The 19790-nt window shown below is 36.1% G+C and overlaps 1 protein-coding gene across 1 annotated transcript in view; it reads left to right on the top strand.

Annotated features, from left to right (window-relative positions):
• Window positions 1-1545: 1545 nt before the first annotated feature.
• The window catches only part of TAFA2 (TAFA chemokine like family member 2), a gene marked incomplete at both ends in the record, with an annotated part of 105304 nt that continues 87059 nt past the window's right edge, over window positions 1546-19790 (top strand). The window contains 1 exon segment of the mRNA XM_080811607.1: window positions 1546-1651. Within this exon segment, the coding sequence (XP_080667733.1) occupies window positions 1546-1651 (106 nt within the window).

Here is a 19790-nt window from a genome sequence, read left to right as displayed (position 1 = left end):
TGACTGGAATGTTTTCTAATCTCATAGTCATTGAGCCCTTATGCATGCCAGTCAATAGATCAGTCATTTCACATGCATTATCCCCTATTATAGTAGAGGAAACTGAAGTCGGAGATTCAGAAATCAGTGTAGACTGGACTCAAATCCAAACAGTCAGACTCAAGAATTAGTCATTTTCTTAATCATGTGACAATGTCTCCTCAAAATCTGAATTGGTGCACACAGCTTCTCCAGGCCAAGGAATGCTTGCATATATCTATATTAAAATATAGAATTCATTTTTAATGCAGTTATCCATATGAAAAACTCCTCATCAGAATTATACAAATTATAGCCATCATTGCTATCACTGAGTCATATTTTTAGAGATGGAATTTTGGAAGCAACAGTGTGAGAAGAAAGCTTATTTAGAGAATTCAAGAGGAAGAGGAATCAGACTAGGTCAGAAAGTGACCTCGTGAACCTGCCTTAGAGGTAAGGCAGGAATCTCGAGGTCAAACAACGACAGAGTTTAGTATAGGATTATAATCTGAGAAGACACTAAGTGATGGGCATATGTTTTATATACCTCGTAAATAAATACAGATGAATTATATTTTATATTAGTTTCACTTACCCCTTAGCAAAGTGGTAGTTAATATGAGGAATTTAGAATTATAGTAAAAATTCAAACCCTGAATTGCCTATCATTAAACATGACCTTAGGCAAATTTCCAAATTTGATCTTTGAAAGGGGATGGACATAAAAATACACCCCATTTGTTGTGAAGAATAATATAAATATTGTCATGTAAAATGCTAGAGAAAGTAGGTGTTGTGCTTTTATTATAGGTAACTATTATTATATTGGAACATTTCTTTGTTTTCCCAAGTTTTGTGAGTTCAACTTGAAAAGGTTTACTTTGTATTTTTCATTCTGCTTTTCCATTTTTCTCCTACTTCTGATAAAGTACAGAACAGTGGATTCCAACAATATTAAAACATCTGTGTGTCTCTAGTAGCAGCATTGTAAGAAGCAGTTGTACCAGGTGACTTTATTTTTTTTTTTAAAGCACATTAGGAATAATAGATTTGAAATGAGTTTATTCTGGACAGGAATTCATTTAACACATTTTATCTAAACTGTTTACTCTGACCTTTTGACTTGGCATTGAAGAAGGAAACTTCTAGAAGAAAAGAGTAAGATAAAGTCACTTATTTAAAGATTATTCAAACAACTGTGCCTTGGATTTTGTGAATAAGTTAAATCTATATTTATATGGAGAAAAATGGTAATGTTTCCCAGGTGATTTAGGCTATTGTTAAGTGAATGAAGACTGACTGAGGTAGGGCCTCTCTTATCTCCTGCATCATATCAAGGCACTTTGTTTGGAATACTTTTATTTTTTCTCTTCGGAATTTATACAGTAAACAGCATTTCAAATACAATAAATGCCATTTTCAGATGTTCAGGTGTTATGAAAGCTCTAAATGTAGCACAATTATAAAGGAAAAGCAGTGGTTTCATATACTTAGGATTTTTATTATTTTTATTTTATTTGCAGGATGAGTAAGAGATACTTACAGAAAGCAACAAAAGGAAAGCTGCTAATAATAATATTTATTGTAACCTTGTGGGGGAAAGTTGTATCCAGTGCAAACCATCATAAAGGTAAGCTCTTCTGCTTTTTTCCCCCTTTATCTCTCTGTGGAAAGTGTAAGATCTCCTTTAACACAGACTATCATGTTCTATCTTCACTGGTCTGTTAGTTTTACTAGGTACGGGTTCCCCCCAGTAATTCTCTTTAAGTAAAAATGCAGAGAGTTATCCTTTATATGGCTTTGATGGGGGAAGCATGATTGTTTCCAGGATTACTGCCATTTCTGAAAATAGTGTTCAAAGACTCTGCCTTTCCCTGTCACTTCCATTTTTAAGATATTGATGCTAAAATGTTTGGTTGACATGTAATAAACATGAGTTTCAAATTGCTAACAACCTGGGAATGAAAGTATCTTTAATGATCTGTGTCTTAATAATATGTATCTATGAAAATTTCCCCTCTGTGCTTTTTGTGGATCTGATTTCTTCATGCTAGAGTACGTCTCTGACCACCTTTTGGACTCTATCCCTAATGTGATATTCAGCAGGCTCAATTCAGAACAGAGTGAGAATATTTGTTTTACACATATGTGTTAAGCCTGACAGTTCAGCCCTTTCTGTTCTCTTTCCTGAGCCAACGACTCTGTATAATGAATAGCCACCTTTTCCAAATGAATTAAAATGGGGCTATTTCCGAACTGTTCCTACCACAATCAAGTATTCATAGCCTGACTAGTCAATTTAGATTTTTATGTGAAATATGATTTTACAATTCAATTTTCCGTCCTCTGTAAAGTCTACAGATAAGCAACTTTTAAATTTTATTTTTGGGGGAAGAGGGAGTTTAGAGTGCCTTGAATTTTGTTATACTTAAATTAGTTACACACGTGCATTTAATTAGCATTACATGGAACATTAACACCAGGGAGAGGGAAGACATGGTGTGAGGAAGAGATGGCTCTGAGGTAAAAGCTTTTCCCCTGTGTTTAAAACCAAAAAGAGACATCTTTCTAAGTAAGAGAATTTTATGAAGTGGCCTTTCATATTTCATATTCCTGTTTTCATCCCACAGTGTGTGTGTGTGCCTGTGTATACATATAATATTAATTATGTCATAGGTCTATTCTGGAATTTTCTTTTCTTTAATACAGCATACTGATCCACAAATCCTCTTTGCTACTTGTTATTTATGGAAAAATAAAAAAATGTCGAGGAGGACATTATTCCCCATGCCTCTAAATTGGCAGCAATGGACCAAATCTAAGGACAAAGTACTGTTAAATACTCACCTTTTAGTGAGACTTACAAACTACTTGGGTTTAACAAGAGAAGACATACCATCCCTCTGTGATGGGTGGCCACTCCAGTGCCCTTTCCCAGCCTATAAAAGAACCGAGAGAAGTGGGGAGATTTATGGGAACAGTGGGAATGCAAGGGTTAATGGTAAAGATGCTTTCTCAACTCCAAAGCCAAGTAATACAATTCATGCAAAATGCCCCTTTTGTTTTAAACGATTTTACGTTTAAAATAATAAGTATAATGTATATACAAGTTTCCTACTTTGCCCAACAGGTACTTGCGGCATTCATTAGGGTTGATGGCATATAGCTATAGTTAATTCATTTTTACTGTTATTCCACATTTTATTGTATGAAGTCACCACAATTAATATTTTTATATTCTTGTACATGAACACTTGGTATTCTATGTTCCTGCCATTATGAACAATGCTTCTATAAATATTCTTGCACTTTTCCCCTGGTGCACATCTACAAGAGTTTCTTGAGAACACATTCGGAGGAGCAAAATTGCTGGGTCTTGGGGCGTGCATATCTTTAGTCTTACCAGATAATGCCAAATGGTTTTCCAAAGTGGTAGTGCTAATAGAGTCTTTCAAGGTATTTTCTTACCATATTTGTAATCTGCTGTATGTGTAGATCTCTCTCCTTTCTGGGTGAATAGTGCTCAGTGTGTCTTATCTGTTTTCTTGATTAGTCTCACCAGAATTGGTCAAGATTTCTAAGAATCAGCTTTTGCCTTTGTTGATCCTCTTTCTTGTGTCTCTTCTTGTATGTCATTACTTTTTGCTTTTATCTTTATAATTTCATCAGTTGTGTTTATTTTTATTTATATAACAACACAAACTCAGTGTATGCCAGGTATTTGTGGGGAAGTGAAACTTGCTTGAATTTCTCAGTGCTACAAAAAGCCATAGCCTCCTGAAACTTTTCATACCTCTTGTTATTTGTGTAGTTCGTTTCTTTGATTGAAAATGACATTAAGACTCCTCTTAACTCCTTAAATGAGCTAAATGTTACAGCTTTGATTAGGTCCCTAGGTTAAGGTCTCGAGTGCCTGAAAGATTGGGGCACCACCTCGCTGGGTGTGAAACTCCGATCTTAGAGACACCTAGGGTTTATTTTGTCCTTAGAAAGATGTATTTACATTCGAAAGATTAGAGTGAGAACCTAGGATCCTTTCCAGTCTATCTCAAAGCAGCAAAAGATATTTTTTTCCCTTTCAGATTGGGAGAAGATGACTGTCTCTCCTGTTTTAAAGTGGAAAAAAACCCCATTCTACTCTGTTACTCACCTGTAGAGTTTTTAGCTACTTATGTAGGACATATGACCTGGCCTTCCTTCTGAGGAAGGCATAGGCCAAAGCAGGCCAATGTACTTATTTATTATGAGATAATCATAAGAAATCTTTGATTCAGAGTACCTTATATAAGCATTCAAGATCAAAATAATAAAGATGAATATTAAAAACTCAACAGCACTATTCTCAGAGCTTTACAGATATCAGTTCATTTAATCTTCACAACGATCTCTGAAGTATGTACTATCATTAAACCCACTTTATGGATCTGGAACTACGGCAAGGAAAGATTAAATAATTTGTCCTTGATTGGCTAGTTAGTAACCAGAAAGCAGGATTCAAATTTAGGCAGTCTGGCTCCATGCAACCATGATATTAGCTAGCAGTGAATTTCTTTTTACACTATTTGTGGTTTAGTTGATTTCCTGAATCTATAGATTGGTGTCTTTCATGAACTTTGAAAAAATTTCAGGCATTGTCTCATCAAATATTTCTTCTACACCTTTGTCATTACTATCTAGAACTCTGCTTATGTGGATGTCAGCTTTCTCACAGTGTCCTCTGTTTGTTTCAACGTCTATATTTTCTACCTTCAAGTCAGCGAATTCTGGGATATTTATTCATATCTTCCTACCACATTAGTTCTGTGTTCTCTTCAGTCTAATCTGCCTTTCATCCATATATTGAGTTTTCATTTCATCTATTATATGCTATTCACAATTTTTGTTTTTTGGTGAATTGGCTTTTGATACTGATACATTTTTGCTATCATTTATGTTTGTATTTCCTCTTTTTATATACTTAATATGTATTACATATGTTTTATATATATTATATAGGTCTTTATATATATATAGGTCTTTTATATATATTATATAGGTCTTTAAATATTATATATAATTATTATATGATGTATTTTAAAATTATATATCATGTATATTTTATATATATATAAATATATATGCAACATATAATATAGATAAAATTATATATAATATATATTACATTATATATAATATATACTATATTATATAGTATAATATAATATAGTATATAATATACACTATATATGCTATATTGTATGTATGTCATATATATGTCATATATGTCATATAATATATATTATGCAAATATCTTAAAACAATTATATGTAGTTTATTAAAATTATTATATTACATATTGTATATACATTTTGTATGCATAATACATGTTTTATATATATTATATATATGTTTTATGTTTGAGTTGATTCTATTTAATGAAATTTTTGTGTTTTCTTCCTGGTGAGTCTCATTCATGATATGTATTTTAAAGTTTGGTGATTTAACAAAAAATTGTGAGCTAATAATATTCACTGGAATCGTATTTGTGAGAATTTTTAAGGCCTATGCTTAGGATGCTTTCTTTCAGATGATTTGCATCCTATCGAATGTCTGAGGTAAGGTTCTTCAAAAGCAGAGCCACGTCAGGAATTCTTGTTTCTGTGATTTATTGAAAGAGTGCTCTCAGGAGGAGAGTGAGGGCAGCAAGGTAGAACAGGAAATGGAAGCTAAGCACAAGTAGAGTCTGGTCGGACAGACTGGTTGGATCCTATGGAGGGGCTCTGAAGCATGCAGTGCTCCATAGAGTTGGCCTCTCTTTGAGAGAAGATAGATGGCCTCTTCTACCCTGTGTTCATTAGTCATTGGCTGTTGATCTATTCCCCATGGCAGGGAATAGCCTTCCTGGGAAAGGGGCTCCTCTTTTGCAGAGGGAGAACCTCTAAGGAAGGGAAGAGCTATGAACTGTAATCTGCTAACATGCACAGCAAATGGAGGAGAGGTACATAGCTGATGAAAAAAGAATCTTGGTAATGTATCAGTATCCACATTCTGTTACTCCATTTCTCATAACCCTCAGATCCATTTGCTGCTTAGATAAGTTCACTTCATCCAGGCAAACTGATCAAATTGGTCATGGTTGGTTGCAATTTCCAAGGAAATGTACTTGAGAAGGAATGATGCCCCCCCCCAAGTTGATAATGCAGTTGGTACCAAAGCCATTATTGATATTCATATCTGCCCCCTCCCGTAGCCATTTTAGATTTCCCTTTCTTTCAGTCAGCACTTCTGCTCATCTGGGAGGCTTGTTTGATGTTTTACCCATACATCATACCTGAGAGTTCCGAGCCATGGATTATCATGTTCTTACTGCTATGGTTGTACTTAAAAATTTAGAGTTATAACTGAGTATGGGGATGCCAAAAAATGGCCCAGTTATCTTCTGAGAACCCACCATACTCTTCTCTGTACTCCCTCCTCCCATACACAGCAGCTACCCTCTTCCTCAGGGTCATCAAAGTCATTTACTGCATCAGTATTAACTCCTTTCCTTCTTGCTGGTCTTTGGGATTGACCACGCAGCAGCTGTAGCTTTATGTTTAGCAGGACTCTTAGTGTTTCCCTTGGTAAAGGCATCCCCTTTCTGGAAATCAGTACTCCTAGATTCCTAGAGTATCTTGGTAGTTTTCATAGGAATATTAAGATTGGGTAATTCTGATGGCAAATTTGTTTTACTCAATAATTTTCAAGTACCTGCAATAAGGCCCGAGAATATAGCAGTCCATAGAAGAGGCAAAAACCTTTGTCTTTATGGGGTTTTTGTCCTAGAGGTAGGAAAACAGACAATAAAAAGAAAAATAAAATATTTTTATCATATAAATGGTACGAAAAAAATAAAAGAAGAGCTATAAGAAGTGTTCAAGAGGGGCTGTAATTTTAAATAAGGCCTTTGGGCAAGACCTAAAGTTTCCAGTGGAGCCAGCCACAGAAATATCTAGGGAAAAGATGTTCCAGGCAAAGCAACAGTAAGTATCAATGCTTTCAAGTAGGAGCATGCCTGGAAACAGCGAGGTATAGCAAGAAGGATGTATTCATAGAGTAGAGTATGTCAGAAAGACAGTGATAGGAGATTAGGTCATTACAGAACACGTATATGTAGAAGATGAAAGAATGGAATAAATAACTCAAAAATATCAGTGTCATAGCATTGTGCTCTCAAGAGCAACCAAATGGAGAATTGTGGTACTCTGTTTTCTGAACATGATGTAGAAACACTAGAAATCCAGAGCATTTGGATTTGAAAAATGAGATATCTAAAAATCAGAAAATGTCACCAGCTTAATAAAATATTTTTAGCTTTGGGAACTAACAGTCCCTCACACACAGATAAATAAGTTTATTGCTCAAACTGCCACAGAGATTCAATTCGGAATTCTCATGGTTGTACTGGGCTGGGCATTTTGGGAGGGGGTGGTGATGAACTCGGGCATTGTGACAGCCAGTTAGAAAGCATAAGCAGTATTTCCCCCTTGGAAGCAATTACATTAGGTCCAGCTTCAGATATTAGGGATCAGAGAGGAAACATTTCAGTTTAGGACTCCAAGTTCCTAACAGAAAAATATAGTCATTAATCTTAGAAGGCTAATATGTTTTCTTGCCTTTTCTTCCTCTACCCATCACGTCCAAACTAAATTTAAAGAAAATGAGTCATCCTTGGATATTTGGGTTGGTAAAGGGTCTACTTTTTGTGTTAAAGAAGTACACACGGGTGAGTTACAGACAAAAAAGAAAAATAAAATTCATTAGCTAAGATTGAGTATATACTATCCTCATTGTCATACAAAGTAATTATTCATCTGATTTGGGACTTTTGGTTACAGGGAATTTTTTCAAAGGAAAAAACAATTGAGATGATTTTCCGTTCAAAGCTTGGATGACAGAGCAGTCATTTAATTTTTTTTAACCGAAAAAAAATTTTTTTTTACTTGTCTGTTGGTTTGATAGTTTATTCAATTATCCAACCAACTACCCAGTAAACAGAATCTATTTTGAGGGTCTGTTAATATATAGAGATCGCTAATCTATTTTGAGGGTTGAGTTTTAGATCAAGTTCTGGAGATATGGTACAGCATAGGGAATATAGCCCATGGTATTGTAATAGCATTATATGATGACAGATGGCAGCTACACTTGTGGTGAGCACGGCATAATGTATAAACTTATCAAATTACTGTGTCATACACCTGAAACTAATGTAACATTGTGGGTTTTTTTTTTTTTTAAGATTTTATTTATTTATTTGTCAGAGTGAGCACAGGCAGACAGAGAGGCAGGCAGAGGCAGAGGGAGAAGCAGGCTCCCCGCTGAGCAAGGAGCCCGATGTGGGACTCGATCCCAGGACCCTGGGATCATGACCTGAGCCGAAGGCAGCCGCTTAACCAACTGAGCCACCCAGGCGTCCCGTAATATTGTGTTTTAACTATATTTCAGTAAAAATAAAAGTGAACAAAATAGGCATGCCCATGTGATATGAAGCTTACACGTAAACTGGTCCTATTCTGAACTTTGAACAACACATTTAATTATTTAACTTTCAGGGTAATACATGTTTATTTGAGAAATTTTGGTAACAAAGAAAAATATCAAGAAGACAAATAGGGATGCCCATAATTTTTCCACATAGTAGTTACTAGATGGCATTTGGGTGTATTTTCTTCTGGTTTAATTTATGAACTTATTAAAGTACCTGGGAGCTTGATGTTCATTCATTTATGTATTCACACATTTATTGACATGGACTTAGGTGTGAAAGACTAAGCCGCCTTGAGCTGGTGATTCTGTTTTAAACCATGCAGGTAGAGGTGTTGTTGTCCTAGAGTTTACCCTACTATATCCTGACCTTTTTCTTCTCTCCTTTATTTTAAGATATCTCATGCTTACGGATTAGTGCATAAAACATATATGTACACATGAAAGAGTAATTATAAAGCAAACAACTGGGCAACTACCAACCAGGACAAGAAATAGAATGTCAGCCCCTTACTACCCTTCATGCCTAACCCTGACTACAACCCCTCCTCCCACAGTCATACGGTACTCTTTTCCCAACTTTCTACCCCTAAACAATAGAATATAATTTTACGTGGTTTTTAATTCTGTAAAAATGGAATCCTGTTATAGCTTTTTTTAGTGTGATTTGCTGCTTACCCTGAAGATTTTCTCCAGAGATTCATCTATGCTGTGACATAGGATTCTACTATATGAAATATTCTGATGTGCTTATTTCTTTTACTGTTGACAGACATTTGGGTCTTTCAAGTTGTTGGTTGTTTTTGACAGTGCAGTTGTGGACATTATTGTACATGTATTTTGATTTACATGTATAAAATTTCCCCAGGATATATTTCTCAGGTAGGAAATTTATGAGTCATAATCACATATTTAACTTCATTTTTTCCCCACTTCATATAGTTAACAGTAAATGATGTGTATTTACTTATATATCTAAAAACTATTCATAAACACATATCTTTAACTGGGGCATAAGAAAACATAATACTGTACTCTAAATTTCTTTGGTAAATTACTTACCTCTAGTGTTAGATTTCTTTTTAAAAATTTTTTAAAAAGATTTTATTTATTTATTTGAAAGAGAGAGAGAGTGCAATCAGGAGGAGTGGCAGGCAGAGGGAGAGGGGGAAGCAGGCTCCAAGCTGACCAGGGAGCCCAATGTGGGACTCAGTCCCAGGACCCTGAGATCATGACCTGAGCCAAAGGCAGACAATTAACTGACTGAGCCACCCAGGTACCCTACTGTTAGATTTCTTTGGGACTTTTTTATTAGTGCTAATCTAAAATTTTTGTGCAATAATTGTTTACATTTAATATTTAATAATTGTGCATTGGGTTTATTAATTTTGTTCATATTAATTTCTTTACAAAGTTAACACTATTGAGAATTTCTGAGGTCAAAAAGAATAAAACAGATTTGTATCATTTTACACTTGCTCGGGAATGGGGAAATCATACTAAAATGGTTTAAAATAGGGACTTGGTTACAAAAGTGTTGAAAGGGGAGGAGAAGGAAACAAAGAAGGATCATAGTACTACCCAGACAGTGGTTACAGAAAGCCATTCCTCCCCCTAGAGGTGGAAGAGCATAAGAAAGCAGTGTTACCCAGAGCTGAATAGGTTTGCTGTTGAGGTCCTTAAAGCACTGCCCCTGATACAGGAATCACTTCCATTGCCACTGAGGAGGAAGCCTGAACCAATTCCCTCATGATATTGCAGGGCCTGGGAAGCTGAATGCTGTCAGTGCTGCTGAGGCATCAGCGTTATCCTCCCTTAGTACTTCTGAAGCCAGAAGCAGGCAAAAAATAGATGACTCTTACTCCCTTCAGTCTCCCTTTCTTATGAGAGCCTTCTTCCTAGAAACAGGCTCCATGATGGAATTCAGTGTGTAAGAAATTTATTGAAGGAAACACTTTTGAAGTACAAAGAGGGCAGGAGCAGGAGTAGATGGGGTGAGCCTTCAGACCATGAAGAAGGTCTGATCCCTGTGAAGAAGACAAGGAAGGAAGATTGAGTAGGAACAGCCTCAAGCTTGAGCCTAGTTTTGAAAAGGTCTTATCTAAACTAATGTGGCATCCTTGAGCAAAGGATACCCTTTGGAGAGTGTCCCATAATGGGCTGGAGTTCTCCTGTCATGCTCAGTCATTGACTGGTAGAAGCTCAGGGAATGTGTGGCCTTGGTGGGAGGCTATAATGGATCTTCAGGTGGGGCAGATGGAGGCCATAGGCCAACTATGTTCTTTATGATGGGTTCTTTTGAGGGAGATTGAAACCCACTTTTATGGCTGTTATACCTTGATGGGCAAAATCTAAGCCACAGGGCAATCTGAGAAATCTAGTATCTAAGCTTCTAGCCTCCTTGAACACAGAGAAGAATGAAAACAGAAAAGTGTTGGAGAAGGGGTACCTGGGTGGCTCAGTTGCTTAAGCATCGCCTTTGGCTTAGGTCATGATCCCAGGATCCTGGGATAGAGCCCTACATGGGGCTCCCCCCTCAAGGGGAGCCTGCTTCTCCCTCCATCTCCTTCTGCTGCACCCCCTGCTTATGGTCTTTCTCTCTCAAATAAATAAATAAAATCTTAATAAAGAAGAAAAATGTTGGGGAAGAAAATGACAAGTATCTATCAGAGAAATATTTGTACAGGAATTTATATTATTTATACAGGAATATTTATATTATCAAATTGTTCTTTATTTCCTCACAGAGGTATATAAAACTTCACATCTCACCAGTCTGAAAATATTGGCTACTAATTTAAAAAAAAAAACTTTGTTAAATCAAAAGGTCCTGACATAGGCTCTCATTCAAGTTTTAATTAATATTTTTGAGTATTAATGAATGAATTTTTGAACTATTCATTTTCTATTATTTGAATTATTCATCAATTCCTTTGACAATTCAATGTTTTGTTCTTCTGATCTGTTTGAAAAGCTTATGTAACTCTTACAGCTTGATCATATCCATTGTATATCTTTAGATACACTGAATATACACTGTATATACACTGAATTTCAAGTTTAATGGTTTAAAATAATTTTTATATTTCTCAGAACACAAAGCATTCCTACACTGTTGAGAAAGTTTAGAAAATACATAAAAATATTTGAAAACTTTAAAATACCTGTAATCCTCTATATAAATCACTATTTACTCTTGAATATTATTCACATAATATCAAGAATATATCAGTAGGGCACCCGGGGGGCTCAGTTACCCAGTGACTGCCTTCAGCTCAGGTCATGATCGCAGGGTCTTGAGATCGAGCCCCACATCAGTCTCTTTCCTTGGCAGGAAGCCTGCTTCTCCTTCTCCCACTGCCCCTGCTTATGTTCCCTCCCTTGCTGTCTCTCTCTCTGTCAAATGAATAAATAAAATCTTAAAAAAAAAAAAAGAATATATCCATAGATTTTTCTCCTTTCTTACTTATATTGCAAGCAGATGTTCATGTTTCCTGTGAAAATACTTAACAATACTATAATATTGGGTATTTGAACTGTTTATTTTTCTCTAGTAAGAATAATCTTGTAATAAATATTTGTATGTGCAATTGTTTTTCCCCATATCTATTTATTAGGTTAGATTTTTAGTGATGGAATTACTAAGTCAAATAACTTAAATTTTAAAATATTTTTGTGATTTGACAATGATTTTTTCCTATTATTTATTCATTTTCTTCTCACCATAGCACATACCTTCCCTGATGTCCGTCAGCTAGTCACCTCATTCCTCCCACCCCCTCACCTCCAGCAACCCTCAGTTTGTTTCCTGAGATTAAGAGTCTCTTATGGTTTTTCTCCCTCACTGGTTTGTCTTATTTCATTTTTCCCTCCCTCCCCATGTGATTCTCTGTCTTGTTTCTCAAATTCCTCATATTAGTGAGATCATATAATAATTGTCTTTCTCTGGTTGACTTATTTTGCTTAGCAAAATACCATCTAGTTCCATCCACGTTGTTGCAAATGGCAAGATTTGGGGGTTTTTTGATGGCTGCATAGTATTCCATTGTATTTATATATCCCACATCTTCTTTATCCATTTATCTGTTGATGGACATCTAGGTTCTTTCCATAGTTTGGCTATTGTGGACATTGCTGCTATAAACATTGGGGTGCATGTGCCCCTTTGGATTACTACATTGGTATCTTTAGGGTAATTACCCAGTAGTGTGATTGCTGGGTTGTAGGGTAGCTCTATTTTCAACTTTTTCAGGAACCTCCATACTGTTTTCCAGAGTGGCTACACTCCCACCGACAGTGTAGGAGGGTTCCCCCTTCTCCACATCCTTGCCAACATCTGTTGTTTCCTGACTTGTTAATTTTAGCCATTCTGACTGGTGTGAGGTGGTATCTCACTGTGGTTTTGATTTGTATTTCCCTGATGCTGAGTAATGTGGAGCACTTTTTCATGTGTCTGTTGGCCATTTGGATGTCTTTTTTACGGAAATGTCTATTCATGTCTTCTGCCCATTTCCTGATTGGGTTATTTGTTTTTTGGGTGTTGAGTTTGATAAGTTCTTTATAGATTTTGGCTATTAGCCCTTTATCTGTTATGTCATTTACAAATATCTTCTCTCATTCTGTCCATTGTCTTTTTTTTTTTTTTTCCACTGTTTCCTCTGCTGTATAGAAGCTTTTGATCTGGATGAAGTCCCAATAGTTCATTTTTGCCCTTGCTTCCCTTCCTTTGGCGATATTTCTAGGAAGGAGTTGCTGCAGCTGAGGTCGAAGAGGTTGCTGCCTGTGTTCTCCTCAAGGGTTTTGATAGATTCCTGTCTCACATTGAGGTCTTTCATCCATTTTGCGTCTATTTTGTGTATGGTGTAAGGAAATGGTCCAGTTTCCTTCTTCTAAATGTGGCTGTCCAATTTTCCCAACACCATTTGCTGAAGAGACTGTCTTTTCTCCATTGAACATTCTTTCCTGCTTTGTTGAAGATTAGTTGACCATAGAGTTGAGGGTCCATTTCTGGGCTCTCTATTCTGTTCCATTGATCTATGTGTCTGTTTTTGTGTCAGTACCATACTGTATTGATGATTACAGCTTTGTAATAGAGCATGAAGTCTGGAGTTGTAATGCCACCAACTTTGGCTTTCTTTTTCAAAATTCCTCTGGCTATTCGGGGTCTTCTCATGTTCATATAAATTTTAGGATTATTTGTTCCATTTCCTTGAAAAAAATGGGTGGGATTTTGATAGGGATTGCATTAAATGTAGATTGCTTTAGTTAGAATAGACATTTTCACAATATTTGTTCTTCCAATCCATGAGCATGGAATGATTTTCCATTTCTTTGTGTCTTCCTCAATTACTTTTATGAGTACTTTATAGTTTTCTGAGTATAGATTCTTTGCCTTTTTGGTTAGATTTATTCCTAGGTATCTTATGGTTTTGGGTGCAATTGTAAATGGGATTGACTCCTTAATTTCTCTTTCCTCTGTCTTGCTGTTGGTGTATAGAAATGCAACTGATTTTCGTGCATTGATTTTATATCCTGACACTTTACTGAATTCCTGTACAAATTCTAGAAAATTTGGAGTGAAGTCTTTGGAGTTTTCCACATAAAGTATCCTATCATCTGTAGAGAGTAAGAATTTGACTTCTTTGCTGATTCAGATGTTTTTATTTCTTTTTGTTGTCTGATTGCTGAGGCTAGGACTTCTAGTACTATGTTGAATAGCAGTGGTGATAGTGGAGATCCCTGCCATGTTCCTGACCTTAAGGGAAACGCTCTCAGTTTTTCCACATTGAGGATGATATTTGCTGTATGTTTTTCATAGTTGGCTTTGATGATATTGAGGTTAGGTACCCTCTATCCATACACCGTGAAGAGGTTTTTAAATTTATTATTTATTTAATTTCTTTTCAGTGTAACAGAATTCATTGTTTATGCACCACACCCAGTGCTCCATGCAATATGTGCCCTCCATAATATCCACAAACCAGGCTCCCCCAACCTCCCACCCCTGCCTCTTCATAGCCCTCAGATTGTTTTTCAGAGTCCATAGTTCCTCATGATTCATCTCTCCCTCTAATTTCCTTCAACTCCCTTCTCCTCTCCATCTCCCCATGTCCTCTGTGTTATTTCTTATGCTCCATAAATAAGTGAAACCATATGATAACTGACTCTTTCTGCTTGACTTATTTTACTCAGCATAATCTCTTCCCATCCCGTCCATGTTGATACAAAAGTTGGGTATTCATCCTTTCTGATGGAGGCATAATACTCCATAGTGTATATGGACCACATCTTCCTTATCCATTTGTCCGTTGAAGGGCATCTTGGTTCTTTCCACAGTTTGGCGACCGTGGCCATTGCTGCTATGAACATCGGGGTACAGATGGCCCTTCTTTTCACTACATCTGTATCTTTGGGGTAAATACCCAGTAGTGCAATTGCAGGGTCATAGGGAAGCTCTATTTTTAATTTCTTAAGGAATCTCCACACTGTTCTCCAAAGTGGCTGCGCCAACTTGCATTCCCACCAACAGTGTAAGAGGGTTCCCCTTTCTCCACATCCTCTCCAACACACATTGTTTCCTGTCTTGCTAATTTTGGCCACTATAACTGGTGTAATGTGGTATCTCAGTGTGGTTTTAATTTGAATCTCCCTGATGGCTAGTGATGATGAACATTTTTTCATGTGTCTGATAGCCATTTGTATGTTTTCATTGGAGAAGTGTCTGTTCATGTCTTCTGCCCATTTTTTGATGTGATTATCTGTTTTGTGTGTGTTGAGTTTGAGAAGTTCTTTATAGATCCTGGATATCAACCTTTTGCCTGTACTGTCATTTGCAAATATCTTCTCCCATTCTGTGGTTTGCCTCTTTGTTTTGTTGACTGTTTCCTTTGCTGTACAGAAGCTTTTGATCTTGATGAAGTCCCAAAAGTTCATTTTTGCTTTTGTTTCCTTTGCTTTTGGAGATAAATCTTGAAAGAAGTTGCTGTGGCTGATATTGAAGAGGTTACTGCCTATGTTCTCCTCTAGGATTCTGATGGATTCCTGTCTCACATTGAGGTCTTTTATCCATTTCGAGTTTATCTTTGTGTACGGTGTAAGAGAATGGTCGAGTTTCATTCTTCTACATATAGCTGTCCAATTTTCCCAGCACCATTTATTGAAGAGACTGTCTTTTTTCCACTGTATATTTTTTCCTGCTTTGTCAAAGATTATTTGACCATAGAGTTGAGGGTCCATATCTGGGCTCTCTACTCTGTTCCACTCGTCTATGTGTCTGTTTTTATGCTGTCTTGGTGATCACAGCTTTGTAGTAAAGCTTGAAATCAGGCAATGTGATGTCGCCAGTTTTGTTTTTCTTTTTCAACATTTCCTTAGCAATTCAGGGTCTCTTCTGATTCCATACAAATTTTAGGATTATTTGCTCCAGCTCTTTGAAAAATGCTGGTGGAATTTTGATTGGAATGGCATTAAAAGTATAGATTGCTCTAGGCAGTATAGACATTTTAACAATGTTTATTCTTCTGATCCAAGAGCATGGAATGGTCTTCAATCTTTTTGTGTCTTCTTTGATTTCTTTCATGAGTGTTCTGTAGTTTCTTGAGTACAGATCCTTTACCTCTTTGGTTAGGTTTATTCCCAGGTATCTTATGGTTCTTGGTGCTATAGTAACTGGAATTGATTCTCTAATTTCCCTTTCTGTGTTCTCATTTTTAGTGTATAAGAAAGTCACTGATTTTGTACATTGACTTTGTATCCTGCCACATTACTGAATTGTTGTATGAATTCTAGTAGTTTGGGTGTGAAGAGTTTTGATCAAGAAAGGATGCTGTACTTTGTCAAATGCTTTCTCTGCATCTATTGAGAGTATCATATGGTTCTTTTTCTTTCTTTTATTAGCATATTATATCACATTGATTGATTTGCAGATGTTGAACCAAACTTGCAGCCCAGGAATAAATCCCACTTGGTCATAGTGAAGTATCCTTTTAACATATTGTTGGATCTTACTGGTTAGTATTTTGGTGAGAATTTTTGCATCCATATTCACCAAGATTATTGGTCTGTAATTCTCCTTTTTGATGGAGTCTTTGTCTGGTTTTGTCATCAAGGTAATGCTGGCCTCATAAAATGAGTTTGGAAGTTTTCCCTCCATTTCTATTTTTTTGGAACAGTTTCAGGAGAATTAATTCTTTTTTTAAATGTTTGGTAGAATTCCCCTGGGAAGCCATCTGGCCCTAGGCTCTTGTTTGTTGGGAGATTTTTGATGACTGCGTCAATCTCCTTACTGGCTATCAGTCTGTTCAGGTTTTCTATTTCTTCCTGGCTCTGTTTTGGTAGTTTATATGTCTCTAGGAATGCATCCATTTTTTCCAGATTGTCAAATTTGCTGGCGTGTTGTTGCTCATAATATGTTCTTATAATTGTTTGTATTTCTTTGGTGTTGGTTGTGATCACTCCTCTTTCATTCATGATTTTATTAATTAGGGTCCTTTCTCTTTTCTTTTTGATAAGTCTGGCCAGGGTTTATCAAGCTTATTAATTCTTTCAAAGAACCAGCTCCTAGTTTCATTGATTTGTTCTGCTGTTCTTTTGGTTTCTATTTCCTTGATTTCTGCTCTGATCTTTATTATCTCTCTTCTCCTACTGGGTTTAGGGTCTTTTTGCTGTTCTTTCTCCAGCTCCTTTAGGTGTAGGGTTAGGTTGTGTACTTGACACCTTTCTTGTTTATTGAGAAAGGCTTGTATTGCTATATATTTCTTCTCAGGACCACCGTTGTTGTGTCCCAAAGATTTTGGACAGTTGTGTTTTCATTTTCATTTGTTTCCATGAATTTTTTAAATTCTTCTTTTATTTACTGGTTGACCCATTCAGTCTTTAGTAGGATGCTCTTTAGCCTCCATGTATTTGAGTTCTTTCCAACTTTCCTTTTGTGATTGAGTTCTAGTTTCAGTGCATTGTGGTCTGAAAATATGCAGGGAATGATCCCAGTCTTTTGGTACCAGTTGAGACCTGATTTGTGACCCAGGATGTGATCTATTCTGAAGAATGTTTCATGTGCAGTAGAGAAGGATGTCTGTTCTGTTGTTTTGGGATGGAATGTTCTAAATACATCTGTGATGTCCATCAGGTCCAGTGCATCATTTAAAGCCTTTATTTCCTTTTTTATATTTTGCATAGATGGTCTGTCCATTTCAGTGTGGGAGGTGTTAAAGTCCCCTACTATTATTGTTTTATTTTTGATATGTTTCTTTGATTTAGTTGTTAATTTATTTATATAATTGACTGCTCCCATGTTAGGGACATAGATATTTAAAATTGTTAGATCTTCTTGTTGGATAGACCCTTTAAGTATGATATAGTGTCCCTCCTCATCTCTTATTATGGTCTTTGGCTTAAAATCTAATTTATCTGATATAAGAATTGCTGCCTCAGCTTTCTTTTGATGTCCATTAGCATGGTAAATTGTTTCCCATTCCCTCATTTTAAATCTGGGGGTGTCTTTGGGTCTAAAATGAGTTTCTTGTAGACAGCATATTGATGGGTCTTATTATTATTTTTTTTTAATCTAGTCTGATACCCTGTGTCTTTTGATTGGGGCATTTAGCCCATTTACATTCAGGGTAACTACTGAAAGATATGAATTAGTGCCATTGTATTGCCTGTAAGGTGTCTGTTACTCCATAGTGTTTCTATTCCTTTCTGGTCTATTACTTTTGGGGTCTCTCTTTGCTTAGGGGACCCCTTTAAATATTTCCTGTATAGCTGGTCTGGTGTTTGCAAATTGTTTCAATTTTTGTTTGTCCTGGAAGCTTTTTATTTCTCCTTCTGTTTTCAATGACAGCCTAACTGGATATAATATTCTTGGCTGCGTATTTTTCTTATTTAGTGCTCTTGAATATGTCATGCCAGTCCTTTCTGGCCTGCCAGGTCTCTGTGGATAGGTCTGCTGCCAATCTAATATATCCACTATTGTATGTTACAGACCTCTTTTCCTGAGCTGCTTTCAGAATTTTCTCTTTGTCACTAAAACTTGTAAGTTTTACTATTTGATGCTGGGTATGGACCTATTTTTATTGATTTTAAGGGGGGTTCTCTATACCTTCTGGATTTTGATGCTTGTTCCCTTTGCCATATTAGGGAAATTCTCTACAATAATTCACTCCAATATATATTTTGCCCCCCTCTCTCTTTCTTCTTCTTCTGGAATCCCAATTATTCTAATATTGTTTCATCTTATGGCATTAATTATCTCTTGAGTTCTCCCCTCATAGTCTAGTAGTTGTTTGTCTCTCTTTTGCTCAACTTCTTTATTCTCCATCATTTGGTCTTCTAAATCACTAATTCTGTCTTCTGCCTCATTTATCCTAGCAGTAGAGCCTCCATTTTTGATTGCACATCATTCTTAGCTTTTTTGATTTCAACTTGGTTAGATTTTAGTTCTTTTATTTCTCCAGAAAGGGATTCTCTAATATCTTCCATTCTTTTTTTTGAGCCCAGCTAGCACCTTGATAATTGTCATTCTGAACTCTAGTTCTGACATATTGCTAATGTCCATATTAATCTGATTATGTCCATAGCTGTTAGTACTGCCTCTTATTCTTTTCTTTTCTTTTTATTTTATTTTATTTTATTTTTTTGTGGAGAGTTTTTCTGTCTTGTCATTTTATCCAGATAAGAATAGATGAATGAGAGAACAAAATGTTAAAAGTGTAGCAACAACTCCAGAAAAATATACACGAATCAAATCAGAAGAGATCTGAAACCAGGGGAGAAGAAAGGGGGAAAAAAAGAAAAAAATGTGATATATAGTATGGTGGTGAATAGTCTAGACTATACAATGAAAATTTAAAAAGATTTTTAAAAAGGTATTGATAAGATAAAATAGTTAAAAACGTTAAAATAGGAAAGAGGCAAAATTAAAAAAAATAGAATAAGAAAAAAAAGTAAAAAATTTTAACTTTGAAAGACTAAAAGATCATGGGAAAAAAGATATGAATTCTATGTGTTGCTTTTCTCTAGCTCTGGAGTGCTGTCATTTTCTTCGATTGGTGAACTTGGTCTCTGTTGGATGTTCTTGCTGATCTTTGAGGGGAGGGGCCTGTTGCAGTGATTCTCAAATGTCTTTGCCTGGGGTGGAATTGCTCTGCCCTTTCAGGGGCTAGGCTAAGTAATCTTCTCGATTTTGGTCTCGGTTGCTTTTGTTCCCTAAATGCTTTCCATACAGATTTGGAGGAGGAGAATGAAAATGACAGCCTCCCAATCTC

This window comes from Martes martes, assembly GCF_963455335.1.
Source record: "Martes martes genome assembly, chromosome: 8".
In the NCBI taxonomy this organism is placed as follows: domain Eukaryota; kingdom Metazoa; phylum Chordata; class Mammalia; order Carnivora; family Mustelidae; genus Martes; species Martes martes.
The sequence above is the reverse complement of the archived record's forward strand: the minus strand, read 5'-3'. Positions and strand labels throughout refer to the sequence as shown.